The following is a 20,144-nucleotide window of genomic DNA, read 5'->3' as shown; positions in this document are numbered from 1 at the left end:
CTTGTCTGCTCCATGTTTCTTCCCATGGTAGAAGGGTGTCCACCCTACAATGTTGTTCCTGGCCCCAGCATTTGTTCCTAATGTGCCTTAACTCACACCTGAACTCCTTGCAGGTTAGTGTTAGCCTGGCAGTGGTGTTCCTGTGTTCCCCACAACAAATAATGGGGTTTGGATAGAGTGAGGTGAGTTGTTTTGTGTCCCAGGATGTTCTGTGTCGTCCTGTGCTGAGCAGATGGCATTTCAGGGTGCTACTGCAGGGGGAGCAGTGCTCCTTGCCTTGCACCAAGGGTGCTGGGAGCTGAAGCACACACGAAGTTGCAGCATTGCACTGAAGGCAGCCTGCAACTTGCTATTTGGCCAGCCTTGGGCCTCTATTTTGGGTAAAAGCAGGTGGGAGAAGCAGCACAGGGCCCTCTCCTGCTCCCACTCAGTCCAGTTTGCCCTAATTTATCTCACGCTGGTAGCTGGGCAGGGCTAAAAAGGGAAAGGATGGACCTGCTGCACAGCTGCTGCTCCTCCGAGGCTGGTGTGAAGCTGAATTGTGCTGCTCCAAGGACAAGAAGCTGGGGCAGTAGGACAGAGCTGCTGCCAGGCACAGCCCCAGCTCCCTGCCTGCACCCTGGCCCTACAACCAGCCTGGTCCCGTAACTCTGTGCTTCATGACAGGGCCAGGAGAGGCTCGTGGTTGGTGCTACCCAAGAATAAAGCCCAAAAACACATGCAAGGGGGATGAGCGCTGATTTTGCCCCCTAAAAGGAGGCAGGCAGTGCTGTGTGCAGCTGCTGCAATCCAAAACAAGCCCAAGGCCGTGCTGATAAACCCGTGCCAGGGGTGTTAGGAAGCGAGGGAACGCAGAGCTGCTGGGCTTTGTTTTTTTGCCTCCTCCACAGCTCACAGCAGGTGCTGGAGGGGCTGCAGGTGGGGACAGGAGCCTGAGAACCCCTGGGAATGCTGCGTGGGCACCCCTGCCTGGCCAGAGGCAGCTTTTTTAAGGAGCTAGGGGTGATTTTGTGGGGCAGCAGGCAGCTGTCCTCGTGTCCTGTGCTGCCTCAACCCCCCCAGCCCCTCACCTGGGCCGGGCAGGCTGCAGGACCACGTCTGGAGCTGGGTGAGAGCAGAACTCAGCCGGGCCTCTGGCAAGGCAGCACAGAAACTTTTTCCTTTTTTTTTTTTTTTTTTTATTTCAACATCGTAGTGCTTGGTTACAGTTTAGTGAAGAACAAATAGGTACATTCATCGGCCACAGCTTCCTGTTGCAGCCAGCAGCTGCCTGCCTGCGAAGCCAACACGCTGTTAAACCAGACCGAAAAGAGAAAAGGAAAAAAAAAAAAAAAAAAAAAAAGTTTAATGAAAGGCAACTATGCATTAAAAAAGTCATTGTACTTTTCTCAGCTATAAATTACTTCGGTAAAACACAAGCCCGACCCCACGGGGAGCAGTCAGAGCTCGGAAATTAACGGCCAGCCATACAAACGAGGGAAACCAAAACACTTTTGCCAGTCACTCACGAGTACATCAGCAAGGCGACTCACTGCCCCGACCTGCGATCCTACTGCCAGGAAGATCGTATTGGTGGTGTGTGCTTCAGTGCAATGTGAACAATGAGCCTGTAGCCCTTGAATTTGTATTTATTTCATCATTATTATTATTATTCTTTTTTTTTTTTTTGCACTACGCTCCCTTCCCTCCAAAGAAAAACTTAAAGTGCTCCTAGTGCTTTGGAATTTAAGCAAGAACCGGGGGCCGCTAGCGTCGTTCGCTGTCTTTGGTGACTTATGGGAGGAGAAAAAAAAGGGCAGCAGGGCTGGGGCCGCCCTTAGCTCTGCCATAAGTCGAGCGGTGAGGGATGGAGCAACCTCCCCCCGCAGCCAGGAGAGCCGTGGCGGTGGGGAGGGAGCTCTCTGCTTCAAGTACTGCACCAGGGATGTGCCACAAAGCCCTGATCTGAGCCCTCTCCACCAAGCAGCTGAGGTTGCTCCTTCCCTGGGGCAGCAAAAACCACACCAAGGGGCTGGGGGTGCTCGGGGTGACAAGCGACAGTGAGCTCGGTGCAAGCAAGGCAGGTGACGGGGTGACAAAGGGGGGGTGACCAGGCCACACCAGTGAGGCCAGGGCTGCCCCAGTGCTTGGGACACCCGAGCAGGGCAGCAGCACTTCCAGTTGACGTTTTCAGCAGAGGTCAGAGCAGCCACCAGCCCTGGAGCAGCCCCTCCAGCCCAGCACGGGTCCAGAGCCACTTTACTCACCCCACACAGGGCTCAGAGACATGGCAGGGAACAGATCCAGCCTGAAACGCAGAGCCTCACCTCCCAGAGCTGCCTATTCTGGTCCGAGGGAAGGTCAGACTGAGCCTCCTCCCAGCCTGACCCAGCACACCAAAGCCCCACGGCCACAGCCTGCTCCGTGGCACCCCAGGAGAGAGCCAGGAGAGGAGGGGAAGGAGCCCAAGGATGAGATTTCAGCAGCTTCTGCCCCCTCCCTGCACAACAGCAGGCTCTGCTGGTTCACATTTGCTCAGGGTAGAAGTTTCGGGTATCTGCTAAATGCCAGTGAATACTGAGGGGCAGATTTGCCCCAGAATGGGTGAAGAGGAGGGATCAGGACCACGCTCACCCCCAGCAGGTGAAGCAGCCCTCATTTCACACACACTTCAGGCCCAGGCATCGTTTTGCTGAGCCAACTCCAGCCCTAAGAGCCCCCAGCCCCCCATCCCCTCCCTCTCAGCAGCTCCAGCCCTCTTCCTCCGCCACCAGCCGGGGGTTGGGCACAAGGCAGCCACCTCAAGAGCAGCAGGAGCACTCGATCTCACCCTCACAGGCCTTCGCTGGGGATATGCTTCGAGCCCACGAGCCTTGGCAGGATGGGGACAGCAACCGGGGCCAGCAGTCAGAGCAGGACCACGCTCCAGCCCCTGCCCCTAACACTGGTAACTGAGCTCCACGCTCCCACGCGAGTCAGGATGCAGAGTACTTCACGGAATACATCTTTGCAGGAAGACAGTGCCTCTCCCAGCGACGGATGTGCAATTAAAAGAGTAACTAGAACAGTCTCAGACCAGGCGCGGTCCGAGCGAGATCCGTTCCTTCCAAGTGTGCAGATAAAAAGTGCAAATATGCATTGGATGTTTCTTTTTTTTTTCTAGTGAGGAAGCTCTGGTGCATTTAGCTGCCAACATCTTGAAGACCAGACCAAGAAAAAAAAAAAAATAAGCTTCCAGAGAGAGTTCAGCTTCACTTTGCTACATGGTACCTTAATAAAGTCACAGTTCTCTCGCTCACCACCCGCAGCCGTCGGCTCAGTCCCGCTCAGGGCTGCGGCAGGTAGTGGAATGTTTGTGTCAATGAGTTAGATGCTTCAGGGGGAGGAAAAAAAAACAAAAGACAGGTTACAATCCTATACACGAATGCCACTTCTGGGAGGAAAGGGGCCTGGCGGCCTCCTCAGTTCTGCGGCGCAGGGCAGGAGCTGTGGTGGGTGTTTGCTTCCGAGCCGCCTGCAGCAGAGAGCAAGGGGGCACTGTCTGCAGCCCCGCCGAGCTGGGGACCCACCGTGTAGCTGTCGTTCCCAGCCAGGGCCCCGTAGCAGCCAGAGCACTGAGGGGTGGCCAAGCTGGGAGGAGAGAGCAGAAAACCAGAAGGGGACTCAGGGATGGATCGTTTTGAACATTGCCTCCACCGCCAGGCAGCCCAGGGAAGAGTTTGAAGAGTTTTGCCCCCAGCACTGACCACGGTGCACGTCTGTGGGTTAGGATGAGCAGGTTGGTGTCCCCAAGGAAGCAGGTGCAAAGAAAGGAGCACCAGGTCCTACAGAATTGGTCGAGGAGAGGCAGAACCTCTCAGCTCCTCACAAAAACCCCAGCCAGGAGGACCTCAGAGCCCCAGGCAGCAAGGCCAGGGCTGTCAGGTTGCCCTTTAATTTTGCTGGGGATACCAGAGCATCCTCCTCCATCCCAAATGTTCCTGCAGAGCTTTGTCCCAGAGACCACATCTCTCCCAGGGCTTCACCACCTCACTTCCCAGCAGAAAAACTCCTCCGGAGGTAATTTAGGAGCCCCAATCCCCCAGCTGAGGAAAGATCAGCATTCCTGGATGAGGCCTCCTGTATATAACCACTGCACATTTCTACCTGCAAGCAGACAGTGTGATACCCACTTCTTATCACTTTTACCCAATAAAAACAGTTCTGAGCTTTCTCCACTCGCCCAGCACAACACTTACCCTCCTTCTCTGGCCCCAAGCCGCGACAAGTCGTCATCGCTGTCGTAGCGCCTTGGATTGTCGAAGAAGTAGGCTCTGGAGCTGTAACTGTGACTATTGACCATTCCTGCTGGAGTCTGTGACAGGAAAAAAAAAGGCCAGGAGTGAGATTTCTGACAGCTTTCCTAGAGATCTGCTCCCAAAACAGGAGGTGTTGAGCCTCAGCAGCTCGCCCCGACCTACCAGGTTCTGACTCAGTCTCTGAGCCCGGAAGAACAGCACCACGAAGGTTGTTGGCACCAGCTCCCAGAGAAAGAGAACCACTCCGAACACGACGTATTCTTCGCTGCTCACTTCCATGTGCACCTGTGGAAGGAAGTTGGAGGTCTCTAAATTCTTAGCTGTCAGAGCTACACGGCTCCCGGAGCTGGGCACAGCTCGGGGTAACTAGAAATGCGGTGAGATCCTGATGAAAACTTATTCTGAGCCTGATGATCCTTATTAAACATTGCTCCTCTGCTCTAGCTGACTTGTTCCTCCTCTCCCCCAAAAGAAGAATTAGACTGAACTTGATGAGGACAACAGAGAATCTCTGCTGATGTCCTCCTGAAGTAGGGAGGAGGAGGAAGATTCACACTTGCCCCAGTGGAGAAAACAAGCAGGGTTTCAGAACACAGAAATCCAGCTTATTTAAGGATTCAGAGGAACACACACCCCCATGTAACACCCTTTTCCCCTACACATGCCCCCACGGGAGCCCTTTCACCTTGCTCCTAGCTCTGGACTCGGGGTGACAGACTTACCTTATCAGAAAGGTTGTCCCAGCCATAATTAAATGGCCCAGGAACACTGTCTGGAGATATGGCCACAGCTACCAGGTTATAGCAAGCCCTTGAGGAATACAGAAGAGCGACTACAGAGCCCACAAGAATAGCTTGGCAGACAGATGTTCCCTGGAACAGAAAGGAAAAAGCAGCTTTAAGACAAACCTTCCTACAGAGCTTGGATTTCCCCCATTTAAATACACGAGAAGCTGTGCAGGCTAGAATGCCCTAGAACATTCGTATGTTGCTAAAATATTCAGAGCTGGTTAAGAGCTTCCTCATGTGATGAGTTCACTGGAGTAGCAGGAAAGGCTCAAGGCACAGGAGCATCATCCTCAGGGTTTTACTGACCTGAGGAGTTGTTTGCCAGCTCCAAACCGGTGGTCCAGAGATGGCCCCACACACACTGCCTTCCTCTGGCAGCCTCCCCAAGACCAGCCAACAGCCACCAAGCAGATCTTGCTGCTTTTAACATCCTCAGCAGGCCCAGACTTTGCTCCTTGGAAGAATCATTCTGAAGGTGTTAAAAACCTTCACCGGGCAGTCCAGCTGGGTACTCAGAAGAAGCAGGCTTCTCCATAGCACCCTGTACAAGAACAAAGCCCTACAGGCAGCCCCAGGCATGGAACTAGAGGAAGCTGCCACGTCCACAAAGCTCTGAGGAGGGCTTGATAAGTTAATTAATGCCCAGAGCCAGTTAGAGCTGGATGCCTGGGTTAAGTGAGCAAGGATTTGAGGAGGCTGGCAGCTTAGCATTGCCTGCTGCAAGAAGTTTATCACCTTTCTCCTGTTCCTGAGGAGGAAAGCATCCAACAGCCTTCACAAGCCCCACATTTTGGGTAACCTTCCTCCTGAGGGAGGCATGGCAGTGCTTTAAATGCTTTAAACCCCCAGATTCACCCGAGGACACACTGGGAAGGTCTCTGAGGAGTCCCTCTGACACCTGGAAGGACAGAAGGGCTCAGAGCACACGAGGCGAGGCGCTGCATTACTGTGAAGGCAGCAGTTCAAAAATATCCAAGCCAGGCAGCTGACTTCCTTCTGCACCTGACTGCTCCCAGGTCCTACAGTTTGCCCTACAGCTGCTTCCAGGCTGATCAGGAGACTGCTGCCTGCCCTTCTCGCCAGGCAGGGAATCAAAATCACTGCCTTTGTTAGGGGTGAGGGCTTTTCAGAGGAAGAAATTGGGGAAGAGCTCTTAAGTGCATGCTTAATTGCAGCCTGCTGCCCCACTCAGGTGAAGCTGCTGGTGGTTCACCCTCTTCATCTGCAGGAGGAGAGTTGTACATGTTCAGAACCTCACCTGTCCTTCTGCTGTGGGACAGGGCCCACAGAAGCTTCTCCTCCCATCCAAGATGCTCCTCTCAAGCAGAACACATTAGCACTGCCTCTGGATTAAACAATCCAGGCAGCTAATGCTGGACTGTTACTAGATTCCCTCTGCAGAGAGGGGTGTTACATGTCAGAGCTAGCAGTACTGTGCTTCGTGGCAATACACTGCAGGAACTACATCTTACTTCTTAGAGAACCCTCTCTTCCAAATTTGAATCCCAAAATTAAACTAAAAATTGAGTTCTGAAGTTAAACCTCTAAAACTGAGAAGCATGAGCAGCTGCTAAGCCTCCTGTTGTGCCAGCAAAACTGCAGGCACCTTCCCCTAAAACATGCAGGGCACATTATCCCTGTACAGGAGCACATCGCTCTGGAGAGAGGAGCCCGGGGCAGTCCACGAGGCTTTTCCCTACCTTGGACTCGAGGTAGACGTTTGCTGAAGACATCTTTCCCAGTTTGCACATGCAGCAAGCCAGGGAGATTGCACAGAGGATGAAGAGGCTGTCGTTGACCAGGGCACGGGCGAGGACCGTCCACTTCAGCTGGTCCTGCGGGACCTCCCCGTGGATTAGCATTGCACAAGTCAGGTTCACAACGAGGAAGAGGAGGCTGGTGAGGATGGAGCCCAGATATAAGAGGACCCTGGAGAGAAGATGGAAAAAAAACAGTTAAATCACATGGTTTTGGAGTCATACTTCACAATCCTTCAGTCTCATCAGGATAGAGGGCCTCCCAGCAAGCAGAACTCGAGGCATGCTACAAAATTTGGGCATTCCAGGAAGTTCCAGTGGTTGTACTGACAGCCCAGGTCTGCAGAGTATTTATTTGTCTGAGCTGCTCTCCTACAGCACAAGCTGTGAGTGGCCATGAGTTACCAGGCTCATCTTCTGACAGTCAGGCTCTTATCTTGCAGATTTTAAGTGTCGCTCGAGCTCTGCATTAACTTCAGTCGATACGTTCTGAGTCATCACAACCACTGCAGCTTTATTGAAAGCCACTGGAGCTTGCCTTTTCCACCATGGGATTACCTGGAAAAGGCCAGGAAGCACCTGTGCTGCACAGAAGTGTACCACTTTTTGCTCAAACACCTCTCTTGGAGGTGGGACAGCTCAGGAGGACCTCGAGAGTTCCCCTAGCTTGCTATCAGCACCCACGCCAGGATGCTGATGGCACACGGAGGCATGCAGCACACGTTTCACCTTCCTTGGCATCCTTGGAGCTCACATTCCTGCTCCAAGGAGCAACACTGACCCTCTGTCAGAGCACAGCCGAGTAAGGCGTTAGCTCTGTTCAGTTTTTGGGGTCCAAAAACCCCATTTCTTATGCCACAGGCTTAATTCACCTTAAGCAGCCTCTAAAGATTACATGAAAGCACCACTTACTTGTACTTGTTGAATTCAGCTGCACATTTCACTTTGAATATGACCTAGGGGGAAAAAAAAAATTGCAGAGCATTACTGAACGTGCCCTGCAGCTCTCCTTTAAGCTTGGTGATGATGGATACAACAGGAGCCACCATCCAGCTGGGGATCTTGAAGGACCACGGCACCTCTTAGCACAAAATCTTGCTTTGTACCCACTGCAAAAGAGACTTGCAAGGTGTCTGATGGGCACGGACACCAAATATCCCATAGGTGTGGGGTTAAAGACCTTGTCACTAAGGACTCAAGGGAATAATTTTATGGATTTCAGTGAAATCAAGCATGATTGAGCTCCTGTTGGAGAAGACCACCTCAGCAAGACAAATAATGGATCCAAACCAGCCCAGTGGTGTCCTGCATGCTGTAAGAGACATGCAGAGCTCTCAGCTCCTCCACCCTGCAGGTATTTGGAGACCAAACACACCTGAGAAGTAACTCAGAGGGAAGAAGCCCTCCAGAGGTGGAAGGCCCAGCTTTTTGAGGTGTGTGGCACCTGGTGGCAGCGATCTGCAGCCCACAGCACTCCCCAGAGCACCAAACACTCTGTCCAAAAGGGAATCAGCGCTGCCATCCTTCCCCACAGCCCAGGGACCTGCGGGGTCACACTCAGCCTCACAGCTCGTGTCCTGAGGATTGGGATCCCGAAGGAACTGGGGAGGACAGAGCCTCCGAGGCAGATCCAGGGTTCAGCGCAGATCTCAGCAAGTGCGGAGGTTTGGTTCCACTTCTTCCAGGAGCTCTCCCTGTCACCTCCCAGGCTGCAGCTGCAGGGAAGGATCACTCACCCATCCCTCACAAGGCACTCAGCTGTTCCTCCTGCTGGGATTTCAGCACCACAAAGCCTCTGGAATCAGGCTCCTGCCACCAGGATTCCCAGCAACACTCCGGGACCTGAGGGCTGTCTGTTCCATTATGATTGTTTCGAGCATTTGAAGTCCTTCCTACAGGAATTGGACAGCTTCAGACCCTGTGCCAAGTACTCCAAGCAGTTCCCGAAGCCCTCTGCCCCGTTGTTGAGGCTTGCAACAGTCAGAAGCACAAAGTGATGCACACTGAGCCCATCCAAGAGGAAACCTGAGCCTTGGAAGGAGAAGCACTTTGAGACAGAAATCCTCGAATCCTCCATCCTTGCCTTGCCTGTAGGCTGCATCCAATTGCTTTGGGAGCATCAGGACAGCCAGCCAGGAAGCCTCTTGGTCTGGCACACAGCTGTGCAGCATGGAAATCCAGTTCAGATACTGGTGCCAGGGCTCTGACTCCCAAAAGAGCAGCCCACAGCCACAGCCTCTGCTAGCAGCAAGCCCCCAGACAGACAGGGGAAGGCCACGGGGCAGCAGAAGGGAGGTGCTGGCTCCAGCATCCCCGTGCAGCTCCTCGTCTCTGCCCTCTGAGTGCAAATCAAGAGCCCTGGCTGGACAGCTGCAGGGATTTTCCTTGCCTTTTTCCTTCCAGCCTCGGGTTTTTCTTAGCTATTTAGCCTCAACACCAACCTACAGATGCTCCTCTGCTTGATCGTGGTGCATCCAGCCACAAGAGACCTAAAAGAGGCAGAAAGCTGTCATTTCCTGGTGGAATCAGCCTCAACCAGCACCTACGGTCACCTCCTGGCTGCTGACACAGCCACCCGAGCACAGGAACCAGCTCCAGGACGGAGCATTTTGAGGCTGTGACCCCTCAGCAGCTGCCCCCAGCGAGGACAAGCAGCTCCCAGGCTGGATGCTCTCCCCGTGCCTGTCTGCTCCAGAGCAATTAGAGGAGCTGGGATGAAAGAGGCTGATGTCATCCCGCCCGATGGAGCACTCAGACCCAGACAGGTGAAGGGTTAGGGCCACGCCAGTCTGGCGGAGCAGCCCCGAGCAGAGCCCTTACTCATCGCTGTGCACGGCTGCTGACTCCCAGGCCAGGCAGCGATGCCAAAAAGGTCTTGGAAAGGGTCAGGACGAGGTTGTTGTGGCTGCATTTATGGATGCTGGCTCTTGGTGATGACCTGGGGGCAGCAGCAGCTGGCAGGCTCTTGGGAGAGGCGGTGAGGCTCCAGCAGATGCCCGGCTGGCAGCAGAGGAGCTCTTCCAAACAGGGCTGGGGGCGTCCTGGGCATCCTTCTGCCTGCTGGGAGCAGAGCTGAGAAATTCTGACAGACCCTGATCTCAAGGAGCTCCATAAATCGAGCGAGATCAGCGCAAACAGCGCAGCACAGGCCCCGTTTTCCTTCCCTGCTTCGACAGATGCCATTCCTCCGGCACCCCCACAAAGGCAGCACTGTGAGCAGGGACAATCGGCCATGCCTCCGGCACAAAAGCAGCCTCAGCTTTTATCTGAGGGCATTTCAACCAGGGACAGCAGCCCCAGAGCAGGGACAGCCCTGTGCTCCCCTACAGGTTGCTGCCAGCTGGCCTGAGAGAGCTGGGAACTGCTGGGCCCTCTGAGCACCTCCTGCCTGAAGCCACCTGAGCAGATCTCTAAATCCTCAGTGTTTCCACAGCAGCTTCTTACTTTTTTCACTTGCTTGCTCCTCCTGAGCTTTAAGGAAAAAATAAAGAACACATCCAAGCTGGCAGAAAGGTGCCATGTGTTGGTAGCTAAGAGGATGGGCTAGTTTTATCAGCCTGCTCTCCAAGCAAAGGAGAACAAAATCACCATTTTTTTTGGTTAAAATGGAAGCCAGGAGAGCACCAAAGGTCCATCGAGGTGGATTTTCTCCAAATCCCACAAGCTCTGGCTTTCACCACCATGAGATCACTCCAAGACACGACGTGCTGGCCACCCGTGCTGCTCGGGGCAGCCAAGTGTCAGGCCCTGCTCTGTGGGGAAGCATGCACACCCATTAAAATAAGTCACTTTATCCTTTTCCCCACTCTGGATGCTGAGCTCCTATTTCCTCAGACAGGATTTCCCTTGGCTCTAGGTCTGCAAGGAGAGAGAAGCAGGGCATACCCAGCCAGAGTCCACTGCAAAACAGCCACCACAGCAGGAAGGGAGCCTGCCTGAACTCATTTGCCTTTCGTTAATGGAGCTTTTTAATGAGCCTGCGAGGTGGTAAACCTGCTGTCAAGTCCAGCAGCCTCACGGAAAACAGAAATCCAGCCACTTTGGGGCAACAGAGCTCGGGATCTCCTGCTGAGCTTGCCTCCTAAGGGACACACAAACACCTACCAGATAGAAAAATGGGTAGCTCAGGCTCCCTTCAATGTAAGGATGGATTATAGACATTATATCCTAAATATTATGCAGCATTTCTTATTCTGCTGGCACTCGACAGGCAACGCATCCGATATTGGCAGAATTACACCAGCTCCCAGGTGTTTGTGCTGGGCAGGGAAGCACCCACACAGCTGAGCAACCCCACAGCCCCGAGCCTCGTGGTATCGTGTGAGGGCAGACGTCCTAGGGAACGTGAAATAATCCCCACCGGTGAGGCATCGGAGCGCCTTCGCTGCCTGTGAGCGATTCCTTTGTGAGGCTGCGGGGTCTGAGCAGCAGCGACGGAGCTGGAAGGAAAAAAAGTGCTGCCTGTTTACGAAGCGAGTCCCCGAACCAGGAGGCTGCTGGCGAGAAACTGGAGCAGAAGGGAAATATTCGGAGGGGGAAGGGAGCAAAAGGAGGGGTCGGGGGGTGAATAAAACCAAGCTGAAGGGGGATAAAACACAAAACAAGTGATGGGGGAAGGCAGGGGAGGAGGGACGTGGATCAGCACCAAAAACAAACGGCTCAGCGCCGTCCTGGGGGTGTTGTTGTGCCGGGAAGGGGCTCAGCTCCGCAGCCCAGGCTGTTACGGGGGGAAGCAGAGGGGTTTTGGGGTTTTTATGAGGCACCAAAGGGCACAGAAAGGAGCGGGGCTGGCGGCGGCGAGGGGCCAGAGGGAGCGCAGCAACAATAGCAGAAGAGGCTCCGGGCTGGTGACGTAATGCTTGGCGGCCCTCCAGGCCCCTGCTGCTTGCTGCTGCCACTTCCCGGGCCCTTAGCAGGAGAGAAATCAATGAGAAATTAGAGAAAAAAAAGGTTAAAAAAAAAAAAAGCCTCGTGAAGGGACCCACGGCGCTGCCACCCCCACACAGGGAGGGGAGCAGGGGGCACCCTGTGTGTGTGTGGGGCTGCCCCTCAACCCCTCCCCACCTCAGCACTCAGGCCACGACCCCAAAACCTCCCATTTTTCCCCCAAAACCCCCATTTCCCCAAAAACCCTCATTTTTCCCTCAAAAACCCTCATTTTTCCCTCAAAAACCCCTCCAAGCGGGGTTTTTAAGCCGCCAGGCGCCCCTCCTCCCCCCTCACCCCTTTCCCATGCCCTGAAAGCGCAGAAAAACGCCGAATTAAAAAAAAATCACCTCAGCAAAGTAGAGCGTGAGGAGGCAGAGGCTGCAGAAGAGCAGGCAGCCGGGCAGGCAGTGCAGCAGCCAGTGGGCGAAGGGCTGCGGGAGCCGGAGGGCCCTGGGGGAGCCCTGCAGGCAGAAGGAGAAGAGCGTGGTCCTGAGGGCGGCCCAGAGGAGGCCGAGGAAGAGGCAGAGGGTGCGGTAGCTCAGCCGCCGCTGCCGGTAGTAGAGGAGCAGCCAGAGCTGCAGGTAGGCGAAGAGGAAGAGGGAGGCGCACAGCGCCGTGTGGACGGCCGTCAGCCCCAGCTCCACGCCGGACACCGTCGCCTCCACCGCCGCCACCACCGGGGCCGGCCCCTCAGAGGGGGCCGCCGGGGGGTTCATAAGGAGCGGGGGGGAGGCGGCACCGAGCCCGCGGGCACCGCCATGGAGCTGTTGACACACGCGCAGCGCCCTCCCCGCCGCGCTGCCCGCCCGCCCTCTCTCCGCCAAGCGAGTGAGGAGCGCCGGTATTTGAGGGGGTGGCTGGAGGCAGAGCGCGCTCCCATTGGTTCTTCCTGGATCTAGCCCCGCCCTCCTAGCGCAAAGAGGAGCGGGGATTGGGCAGCGCTCACTGTCACTCTCCGCTAGGCCACGCCCTCCCGCTCGCCGGCCTCTGGCAGCGCTGAGCTTCGCCCCCGCCCCCCTGGGGGAGGGGCCTGAGGGGGGTTTCGCGTTTCTGATTGGTTGCGAGAGATAAGGGGGCGTGGTCGGGCCTTTCGCGGCGGCGCGAAGGGTCCTGGCAGGTTGAAGGGGGGTCCCGCTAGGGTCCTGGCAGGTTAAAGGGGCCCCATAGCAACAGGGCTGGGTCCTGGCAGGTTGAGGGGGTCGCGTAGGGTCCTGGCAGGTTGAGGGGGCTGCTAAGGTCCTGGAAGGTTGAGGGGTCCCCTAAGGTCCTGGAAGGTTGAGGGGTGCCCCGGCAGCAGGGCAGCTGGGGGGGCAGGTTGGGTGGCCACCATGGGGGGGGCTTGGGGACGTCGCTCGGAGTCCCCTCCGTGTCCTCATCGCCTACGCTGAGACCCCTGAGGCTCCGATCCGTCACCCACAGCGAGCTGCGGCACGGGAACCCTGCCTGCGTGCTCCCCGCGGGGGACGAGGGACGAGGGAGCAGCGGCGCCTACACACTGGGCACCCAGGTAGGTGACAGTGACATCCCAGGTAGGTGACACCCCAAGTAGGTGACAGTGACACCCCGGGTAGGTGAGACCCCAAGTAGGTGACATCCTGGGTAGGTGACAGTGACACCCCGGGTAGGTGACATCCCGGGTAGGTGACGTCCCAGGTAGGTGATAGTGGCACCCCAAGTAGGTGACATCCCAGGTAGGTGACACCCCAGGTGGGTGACAGTGACACCCCAAGTAGGTGACATCCCAGGTGGGTGACAGTAACACCCCAAGTAGGTGAGACCCCAAGTAGGTGACACCCTGGGTAGGTGACATCTTGGGTAGGTGACACTCCAGGTAGGTGACAGTGACACCCCAAGTGGGTGACATCCCAGGTAGGTGACATCCCAAGTAGGTGACAGTGACACCCCGGGTAGGTGACACCCCGGGTAGGTGATGTCCCGGGTAGGTGACGTCCCAGGTAGGTGACAGTGACCCCTCAGGTAGGTGACATCCCTGGTAGGTGACATCCCAAGTAGGTGACCCCCCAGGTAGGTGACAGTGACACCCCGGGTAGGTGACACCCCAGGTAGGTGACAGTGCCACCCCTGAGCCAGCTCGGGATTGTCCATCAGCAATACCATCCATCAGCATGGGGCCAGCTGCCCCGCAGGGGCTTTGGGGACAAGGAGGGTGCTGGGTCACACCATGGGCTGTTGGCTGTGCACTGCCATGGGACAGCTCTGCCCCGTTGGGAGGCTGCGGCGTGTCCTCCGGGGTGCTGGGAGGTGGGGGCTGAAAGTGAAAAAACTCAGGGAAATGAGTTTTATTTTTATATTATCCTGAAGGGCCCTTTCTGGGGTCCCCAGCAGGAAAGGGGGGTCCCATGGCAGGGGGGCAGCACGGGCACGTCGCAGTGAGACAAAGCATGCTGGAGAACAGGCTGGGATTTTATTTAATGTGAACGTTTCCCAGCCTGTTGAGGACCCTCGAGAAGCCAAAAAGGCTCCTAGTGCCAAAAAACAGCTCCTGTAGGTCACGATAGCCTCACTTTTGGGCACCCTCACCCCCTTATTCCAGCCCCATATCTCATATGCTCACACCAGGGCCTCCCCTGGTGTGGGATCCGAAATCGCAGAGCAGGGGGGAGGCTGCAGGGACACTGGGGGAAGTGTCAGCGTGCCGGAGAGGAGCCCCGTTATCTCGTGCCTTGGTGTGCCAGATGTGCCTCCAGTCCCCTGAGCTGTGCCGGCTCTGGTCCGGGTGGCGGAGGGGGTGCAAAGCAGCCTGCAGCCTCCCGAAAATGCTGCTGGTGAAAAGGGGGTTTGTCTGCGCACGGAAAATCTGTGAGCACTCAGCTTTGAAGCAAGGATTGGGGACAAATAGTGGATAAACAGCGCTGCGGTGAGGCTCTGCCTGCCCTCCGAGTGCATGAGCTCGTTGTTCCAGCAAAAGCGTGTAGTGATAATTAACCTTAGAGTCGTCAGCTGATTAGGAGAAGGCTGGTGCTGGCCACTTTTTGGAGGGAGGGCAGGGAAGAGAAGCCTGTGGTGAAAAATAATGTAAAGCAGCGGAAAATGCAATATTGCTGCCCAGCCATAGGATTCCACAAAACCAATGCATAAAAAGACAAAAAAAAAGACAAAAAAGACTGAAATATTTTGCTTATTGACATCAGCAGCATTTCAACAGCTGTCAGCAGTATATGTCACCAGTTGTCAGGCATTTCACGTGGAGTTTGTGTGGTCCTTTGATGAATTAAAGACTCTCAGGACAGCCCAGGCCCTGGTCAGCGAAGTGGCCATGGGCTGATGGTTTCCAGATGCACTTTAGTGGGATCCCTAAGGTGCTTTCTGTGCCTGTGATGAACCAATTTATCGTTTTCTTAGGAGAAAAAACAGGCTTGCAGACAGTACACCTGTTGGGACAGCCTCTGCGTTAGGACAAGCTAGCTGCAGGCCGACGTGCTGCTTTAGGAAAGGCCGGGCAGTCAGGTGTGTCCTGTGGGATTCTTGTGTGATTTGGGGAGCAGGAGGCTGAAACAAAGAGGATATTCTGTGAGTTTTCTGGATCCCCTAAAGAAATCCTGTCTGCACAGTCCAAAGTGCAGGACGAGCCCCGGGGCTGGCTGGCCGACGTTATGCTCTCCCTTGCGTTTTTCAGCAGCGTGCGTATTTGTTCTGGGGCATCCAGCCATGCCAGGGAGGCTGCTGCAGGCCAGTTTTGCCTGCTTTAGCTCACGGGTTGAGTCAGCCCTGTGTGGATTTGGGGTTCTTGTGTGTCCCCACTGCCGGCCAGGTTTGGAGGGCTTCACGCTGGTTAGCTGCTGCTGGGGGGGGCAGGACAGGCAGGGAGGCCTGGCTGCCAAAAACACAAAGCTTCTGGGTGCAAAGTGAATGTCCTGCTGCAACAAAAGGCTGGATATGTAGTGATGGTCACAGGAAAGGCCGTGGTGGCTCTGTTATCCTTTAGGAACATATTCCTAGGGAGTAAAAACTTGCTGGCTGGGGGCTCTGCAGCCTGGAAAATGCTGGTACAATGAGATAAAATGAAGAAGAAGCAGTAGTGTAATATATTCAGACCAAAAGGGTATTTATATACATATATTTATATTGGTGTTTTTTTGCACCTTGTCCAGTGCATCTTAAAAAACACCTCCTACCACCCTCCTTTGAAAGAAATAAGCTACAGCTTAATAAATACCGTAGATGGGGTCCTGGGGGTGATGAGGGGACCCCAGCCCATGTTTACCATTCAGGATTCCCAGGCTGAACCCAAAAATATAATTTGGCCAAGCTTTTCTTCATGTTCTCCACAGGGTTTTTCTCCCCGTGCCCAGCAGAGCAGTTCCAGTGCTCCACCGTGAAGCCTGGGGTGCTTCGAGGACTGCTTGTCGTCCCCTGGTGGGGTCGGGTCCCTGGGACAGCTGGGTGTGCTCAGACTTGATTTTGTCTGTAATAAAATACCCAAAGCTCCAGACTTGTTGGGAGGAAGCCCTTAAATCTGGTTTCAGTCCGTGTTGGTGGGAAGGCAGAGCAGGCCAGTGACTGCACCTCTGGGGTGAGGCCTGGCTTTATCGGGGGTTAAGAGATGTGCCCAAGGGCCTTACAAGTGATTTTAGGGGCAAAATGGGAGGTGGAAGGAGGAGGACACAGGCTGGCAGGAAGGATATGAGCAAAGGGGATGGGATCGCTGCCAGATTTCCAGCTGGGCAAGTGGATAGTGTTGTAATACCGAGGCTGAGGGAACAGACAACAGACTGACAACAAATTCTCCTGCCTCGAACAGTGACTGGAGACGTATTTGCAAAGGTTACCAGCTTGGACACATTTATGGGGTGTAATTCACGAAGAAAATCCTAAATACCCAGGTGCTCCAAGTCTCCCTGGATCATGGGTGATAAACGTCGCCTCCCATTCTGTCTCTGTGCCTCCAGGGAGTGCTCCTGGAGCTCTTTTTACACCTCTGAGACTGGCACATCGCTGTGGGGAGCCAGAGACTGGGGCTGGGAGGAACAGAGGGCTGGAGGGTGGGAAATTCAGGTTCAAGAAGGAGGAGGAGGAGAGGGATAAGCAGAGGTTGACGTGGCCCAGAGGGAAGCCCCTGGGCAGGAAGGAGTAACGGGGAGGTGAGAGGAAACGAATGGGGATGGGATGAGCAAATATGAGCACTTTTTTGGGAGTGAACAGCCAGAAAAGTGTGGGATGTGTGTGTGCTGGGGGGGTGGGACGGCGAGGGACTGTAGTGGGGCAGATAGGACTGGCTCTGGGAAAGGTGTAAGGAAGCACCAGAGACTTTCAGGTGAAAAGGTTTCATTGCTTCCTCAGCCTTCGTGCTGCTAAAGCCTCATCCAAGCACCTCGTGTACACAGGAGGGAGGGAAGGGAGCCTGTGAAGGCTGAGCGTGCCTGGCTTTCCCCAGCTGCCTGCTCTCGGAGCAAGGCTGAGGGACTTTGCTTGTTTTCAAGCATTTGAGTTTGGGCTCGTAACGGGGCAGCGATAACGAGCTGACAGCATCTGACACGGTGCTGGGGGGAATGACAGTCCATGTACACAGGGGCATTTGTTAAGGAAAGCAGCTGCAGCTCGGAATGCAAAGCAAACATGTTCTTGGTGGCTTGAATCCCAGCTTTGTCTCGTTGTTGGCCAGGGACGTTGTTGACCAGCCCTGCTGCGGGGCACTCAGCAGCAAAGCTGGGTACCTGAAGGGCAGGCTGCAGCAGAACCTGGTTTTAAAGAGGGGAATTAAATGACAAAAAGATGTTTTCTCATCTTTGTTTGACTCCAAAAGAAAAAAAAAAAAGGAGGGAAGAAAAACAGCCCTAAATTGAAAGCACAGAGGGTACATGTGCTTGCAGATACCACTCAGGGGAAAGGGAATGGCCTTTGCTGTCGTTTTCATGGTTGTGTGGATCACCTGCTGCTCGAGTAACTAGTTCGTGATGTCCTCAAGGTGTTTGTGTAGCTGTCACATCTGTAAATTAGTCGTGCTGCACCTACCTAAACAGAAAACACTCATATATGTGTGTTGTTTTTTTTTTTTTTGTTATTTATTTGTTTTTGCTTGTTTGTTTTTGCAGTTGTGGCTCTCCTGTGCCTGTTACCAACAGTAACCATGCCAGCCCAGAAGGACAGATGGTTTCCTTCCTTCTCATTCCTGCTCTTCTGCGCTTACTTCATTGCGATGCTGGGAAGTACGAGTCTGCTACAGGAGCTGAGCCCCCAGGAGTATTTCGGTGGCTTGCAAGCTGGCAGGGCATCCCTGGCTTACTTCAGCCCTAACGGTACGTATTCAACAGCATGCACATCAGCTGGGTTTGCAGGAGACTCGTGTCGGGGTGTGTATGGAAGTGGAATAACGAGGAGACAATTCTGAGTACTTTAAACCCAAAGCTGTTTTGAAGAGCTGGTCAAGCTCAGCTGGCAAAATGGGGTTTGCATAGCTCCTGAGTGCCCTTGGCAGGTGGAAGTGCCTTGGGGTGGCATCTGTCCTGGTTGTGTCCCTAAACACTCTCCTTCCAGCCTCTTCATTAATTTTCCAGATGCCCTGTAAGGAGCTACCCCCTGAAAGGTGCCGTGTTTCTTTTCCACAGGACGTCCCAATGTAATTAAAAGGAGATCCATCACCTTTTCCTTCTTGTTCTGCTCCCCCGTGACCCCCAGGCATGGTTTCTCAGAGACCTGGATGTGGGCTGAGGAACCCATGAACACTGGATGTGTTAGGAAGGGAGGTGGAGAGCTATCAAAAATAAAGCTGTGGTGGCTTTAGTGAAGGGGAGGACAGAAATCCAGCTGGATTCAGGGATCATCCATAAGATACAGCGACACTGATGCCCACCCTCCCCCTTGTCACAGCTAGCTCAAGAATTTGGTGACCCCCAGTCCCAGGGCAGTGAATTACTCCCAGCAAGGCTAGCAGAGCCTGGCCCGGGGAGAAAATGTGTCGTTCTGCTCTCCTGCTGCCTTGTCTGCAAGAGGAAAGGATTGAAATCAGTTTTTTTTTTTTTTTTTTTTTTTGCTGTTTTAGTTTCTCCTGGTGCCCAGCCCTTCTTGGAACAGATTGAGAACTCAGTCGAGGCTCTGCAGGACTATGGCATTTCGGTGGTGAAGGTAAATGAGGACAAGGAGTGGGGCAGGGTATTTCTGCAGGGCTGACTGTGGGGTGGGCAGAGGTTGTCTCTGCCGCCCTTGGTGATGGACAGCAGTGGGACCCCGCAGGAAAGGGGGTGCTGGCTGCACAGGGCATCCCATTTTTCTCTTGACCCAGCTTGTGGTAACCACAGCACACTGCTGTGAAACAAAAGCATCACACATGCTTGGGGGTCGTGTCACACCTTCTGCCTGTGGGATGGGGCAGATTCCTGTGTCCAGGGAAGACTTTACGTTGTCCACACTTCAAACAGAGCTTTGATTTGCATTTGTGGGTTTAGGAGACGTTTAACTTCTCATCTTTTTCTTGAAAATTGTCCCTTTTCATGGGAATCCTCATGGCCAGGCTTGGCTGGCTGATCTAATCTGACCTCCCAAGCAGCTGCATATGGTTTGTGGCATTGCCTGGTTACTGATGTGTGCCCCTAACCATGGTACAAGGAAGGATATGATCCCTGCTGTGTTGCACAAAAGAGCATCAGCCTGCTGCTTCACTCAGGGCATGGAACTTGCCTGACCCCATCTCGCCTTGTGCACTGGAAGAGGCTCAGACTGAAGAATGCTGGCAGGGGTCAGTTCACTTCTTTTCAATACCGTGCAATTAATGCTAAATAGGATGCGTTATTTTAAATTTTTTTGGCTGAATTTTTCTGCAGATGTAGGTGAGTGAATTACAGATTCATGCAAGTGCAATTAGATATTATAAGACGTGCTTTTATATATATGTGTGTGTGTGTGTTTCAATTCCTCCAGACGCAGACTGAGTTCAGTAAGCAAGCAGTGGTCTCTCACTCTGAATATGCTTGGCAGATCACAAGATCTCTTAATCCTGTCTGACCCAAATCGAGGCAGGCTGAGCTGGGGAACTGAAATACCAACTCCAGTCTGCAGCACTGCACTCTGTTCATCTCACTGTGTGATTGTATTTTCTCTCCCAGCAGTTTTGGGAAGGCTGGCACTTACATCCTGGGATGGGAGAATGCTGTGATACTGTGTGTTTGTAGACATTTGTAGAGCTGGATGTCCAATAAATACTTTTAATTCCAGGTTAACTGTCCCAAAGAGGATGTCTCAAGATACTGTGGAAAAGAAAATGCATTAAGGAAAGCCTACCTGTTCAGGTAAGGGGGGGGGTTGTTTCTGGGCACCACGCTGTAATTGCTTTGAAGTACAAAGGTTTGGAGGAAATGCTGTTAGGGAGCAGAGATGTCTGCATAGGAAGCATGGAGCCATGAGGATGGCAGTGCCATACAGATTTTAGCAAAAAATAC

The 20,144-nt window shown here is 54.0% G+C and overlaps 2 protein-coding genes across 8 annotated transcripts in view; one reads left to right on the top strand and one right to left on the bottom strand.

Annotated features, from left to right (window-relative positions):
- Positions 1 to 1,639: 1,639 nt before the first annotated feature.
- GPR137C (G protein-coupled receptor 137C) lies at positions 1,640 to 12,589 on the bottom strand. Its single transcript, XM_068682294.1, has 7 exons — positions 12,099 to 12,589; positions 7,735 to 7,778; positions 6,766 to 6,994; positions 5,000 to 5,149; positions 4,440 to 4,562; positions 4,218 to 4,333; positions 1,640 to 3,609 (listed from the first exon to the last, which is right to left on the bottom strand). The coding sequence occupies exons 1-7, from the start codon at positions 12,465 to 12,467 to the stop codon at positions 3,441 to 3,443; spliced, it is 1,200 nt and encodes a 399-aa protein (XP_068538395.1). The 5' UTR covers positions 12,468 to 12,589; the 3' UTR covers positions 1,640 to 3,440.
- A 244-nt stretch (positions 12,590 to 12,833) lies between these two features.
- Positions 12,834 to 20,144, top strand: part of TXNDC16 (thioredoxin domain containing 16) — a 41,872-nt gene continuing 34,561 nt past the window's right edge. For 4 of the 7 annotated variants that reach the window (XR_011096699.1, XR_011096698.1, XM_068682288.1 and 1 more), the window contains exons 1-4: positions 12,836 to 13,258; positions 17,805 to 18,008; positions 18,752 to 18,834; positions 19,921 to 19,994. Coding sequence is in view for 5 of the 7 variants with exons in the window: in XM_068682288.1 (XP_068538389.1) it covers positions 17,840 to 18,008; positions 18,752 to 18,834; positions 19,921 to 19,994 (326 nt within the window). In the remaining 2 variants the exon portion in view is untranslated. Of the gene's footprint in view, positions 13,259 to 17,804; positions 18,009 to 18,751; positions 18,835 to 19,920; positions 19,995 to 20,144 lie in introns of all 7 variants that reach the window. The other 3 variants (XM_068682290.1, XM_068682289.1, XM_068682291.1) reach the window with 2 other exon arrangements.

Source organism: Anas acuta, chromosome 5 (assembly GCF_963932015.1).
Source record: "Anas acuta chromosome 5, bAnaAcu1.1, whole genome shotgun sequence".
In the NCBI taxonomy this organism is placed as follows: Eukaryota; Metazoa; Chordata; class Aves; order Anseriformes; family Anatidae; genus Anas; species Anas acuta.
Note: the sequence above shows the minus strand (reverse complement) of the source record. Positions and strands in the feature narration are given on the sequence as shown.

Coding starts and splice junctions, on each gene's coding strand:
- GPR137C (XM_068682294.1), bottom strand. CDS start 12,467: ATGAACCCCCCGGCGGCCCCCTCTGAGGGGCCGGCCCCGGTGGTGGCG. Junction 4,334..4,439: donor AGAGACTGAGTCAGAACCTG/GTAGGTCGGGGC, acceptor TTCCTGTCACAG/ACTCCAGCAGGAATGGTCAA. Junction 3,610..4,217: donor CTTGGGGCCAGAGAAGGAGG/GTAAGTGTTGTG, acceptor CTCTCCTCCCAG/CTTGGCCACCCCTCAGTGCT.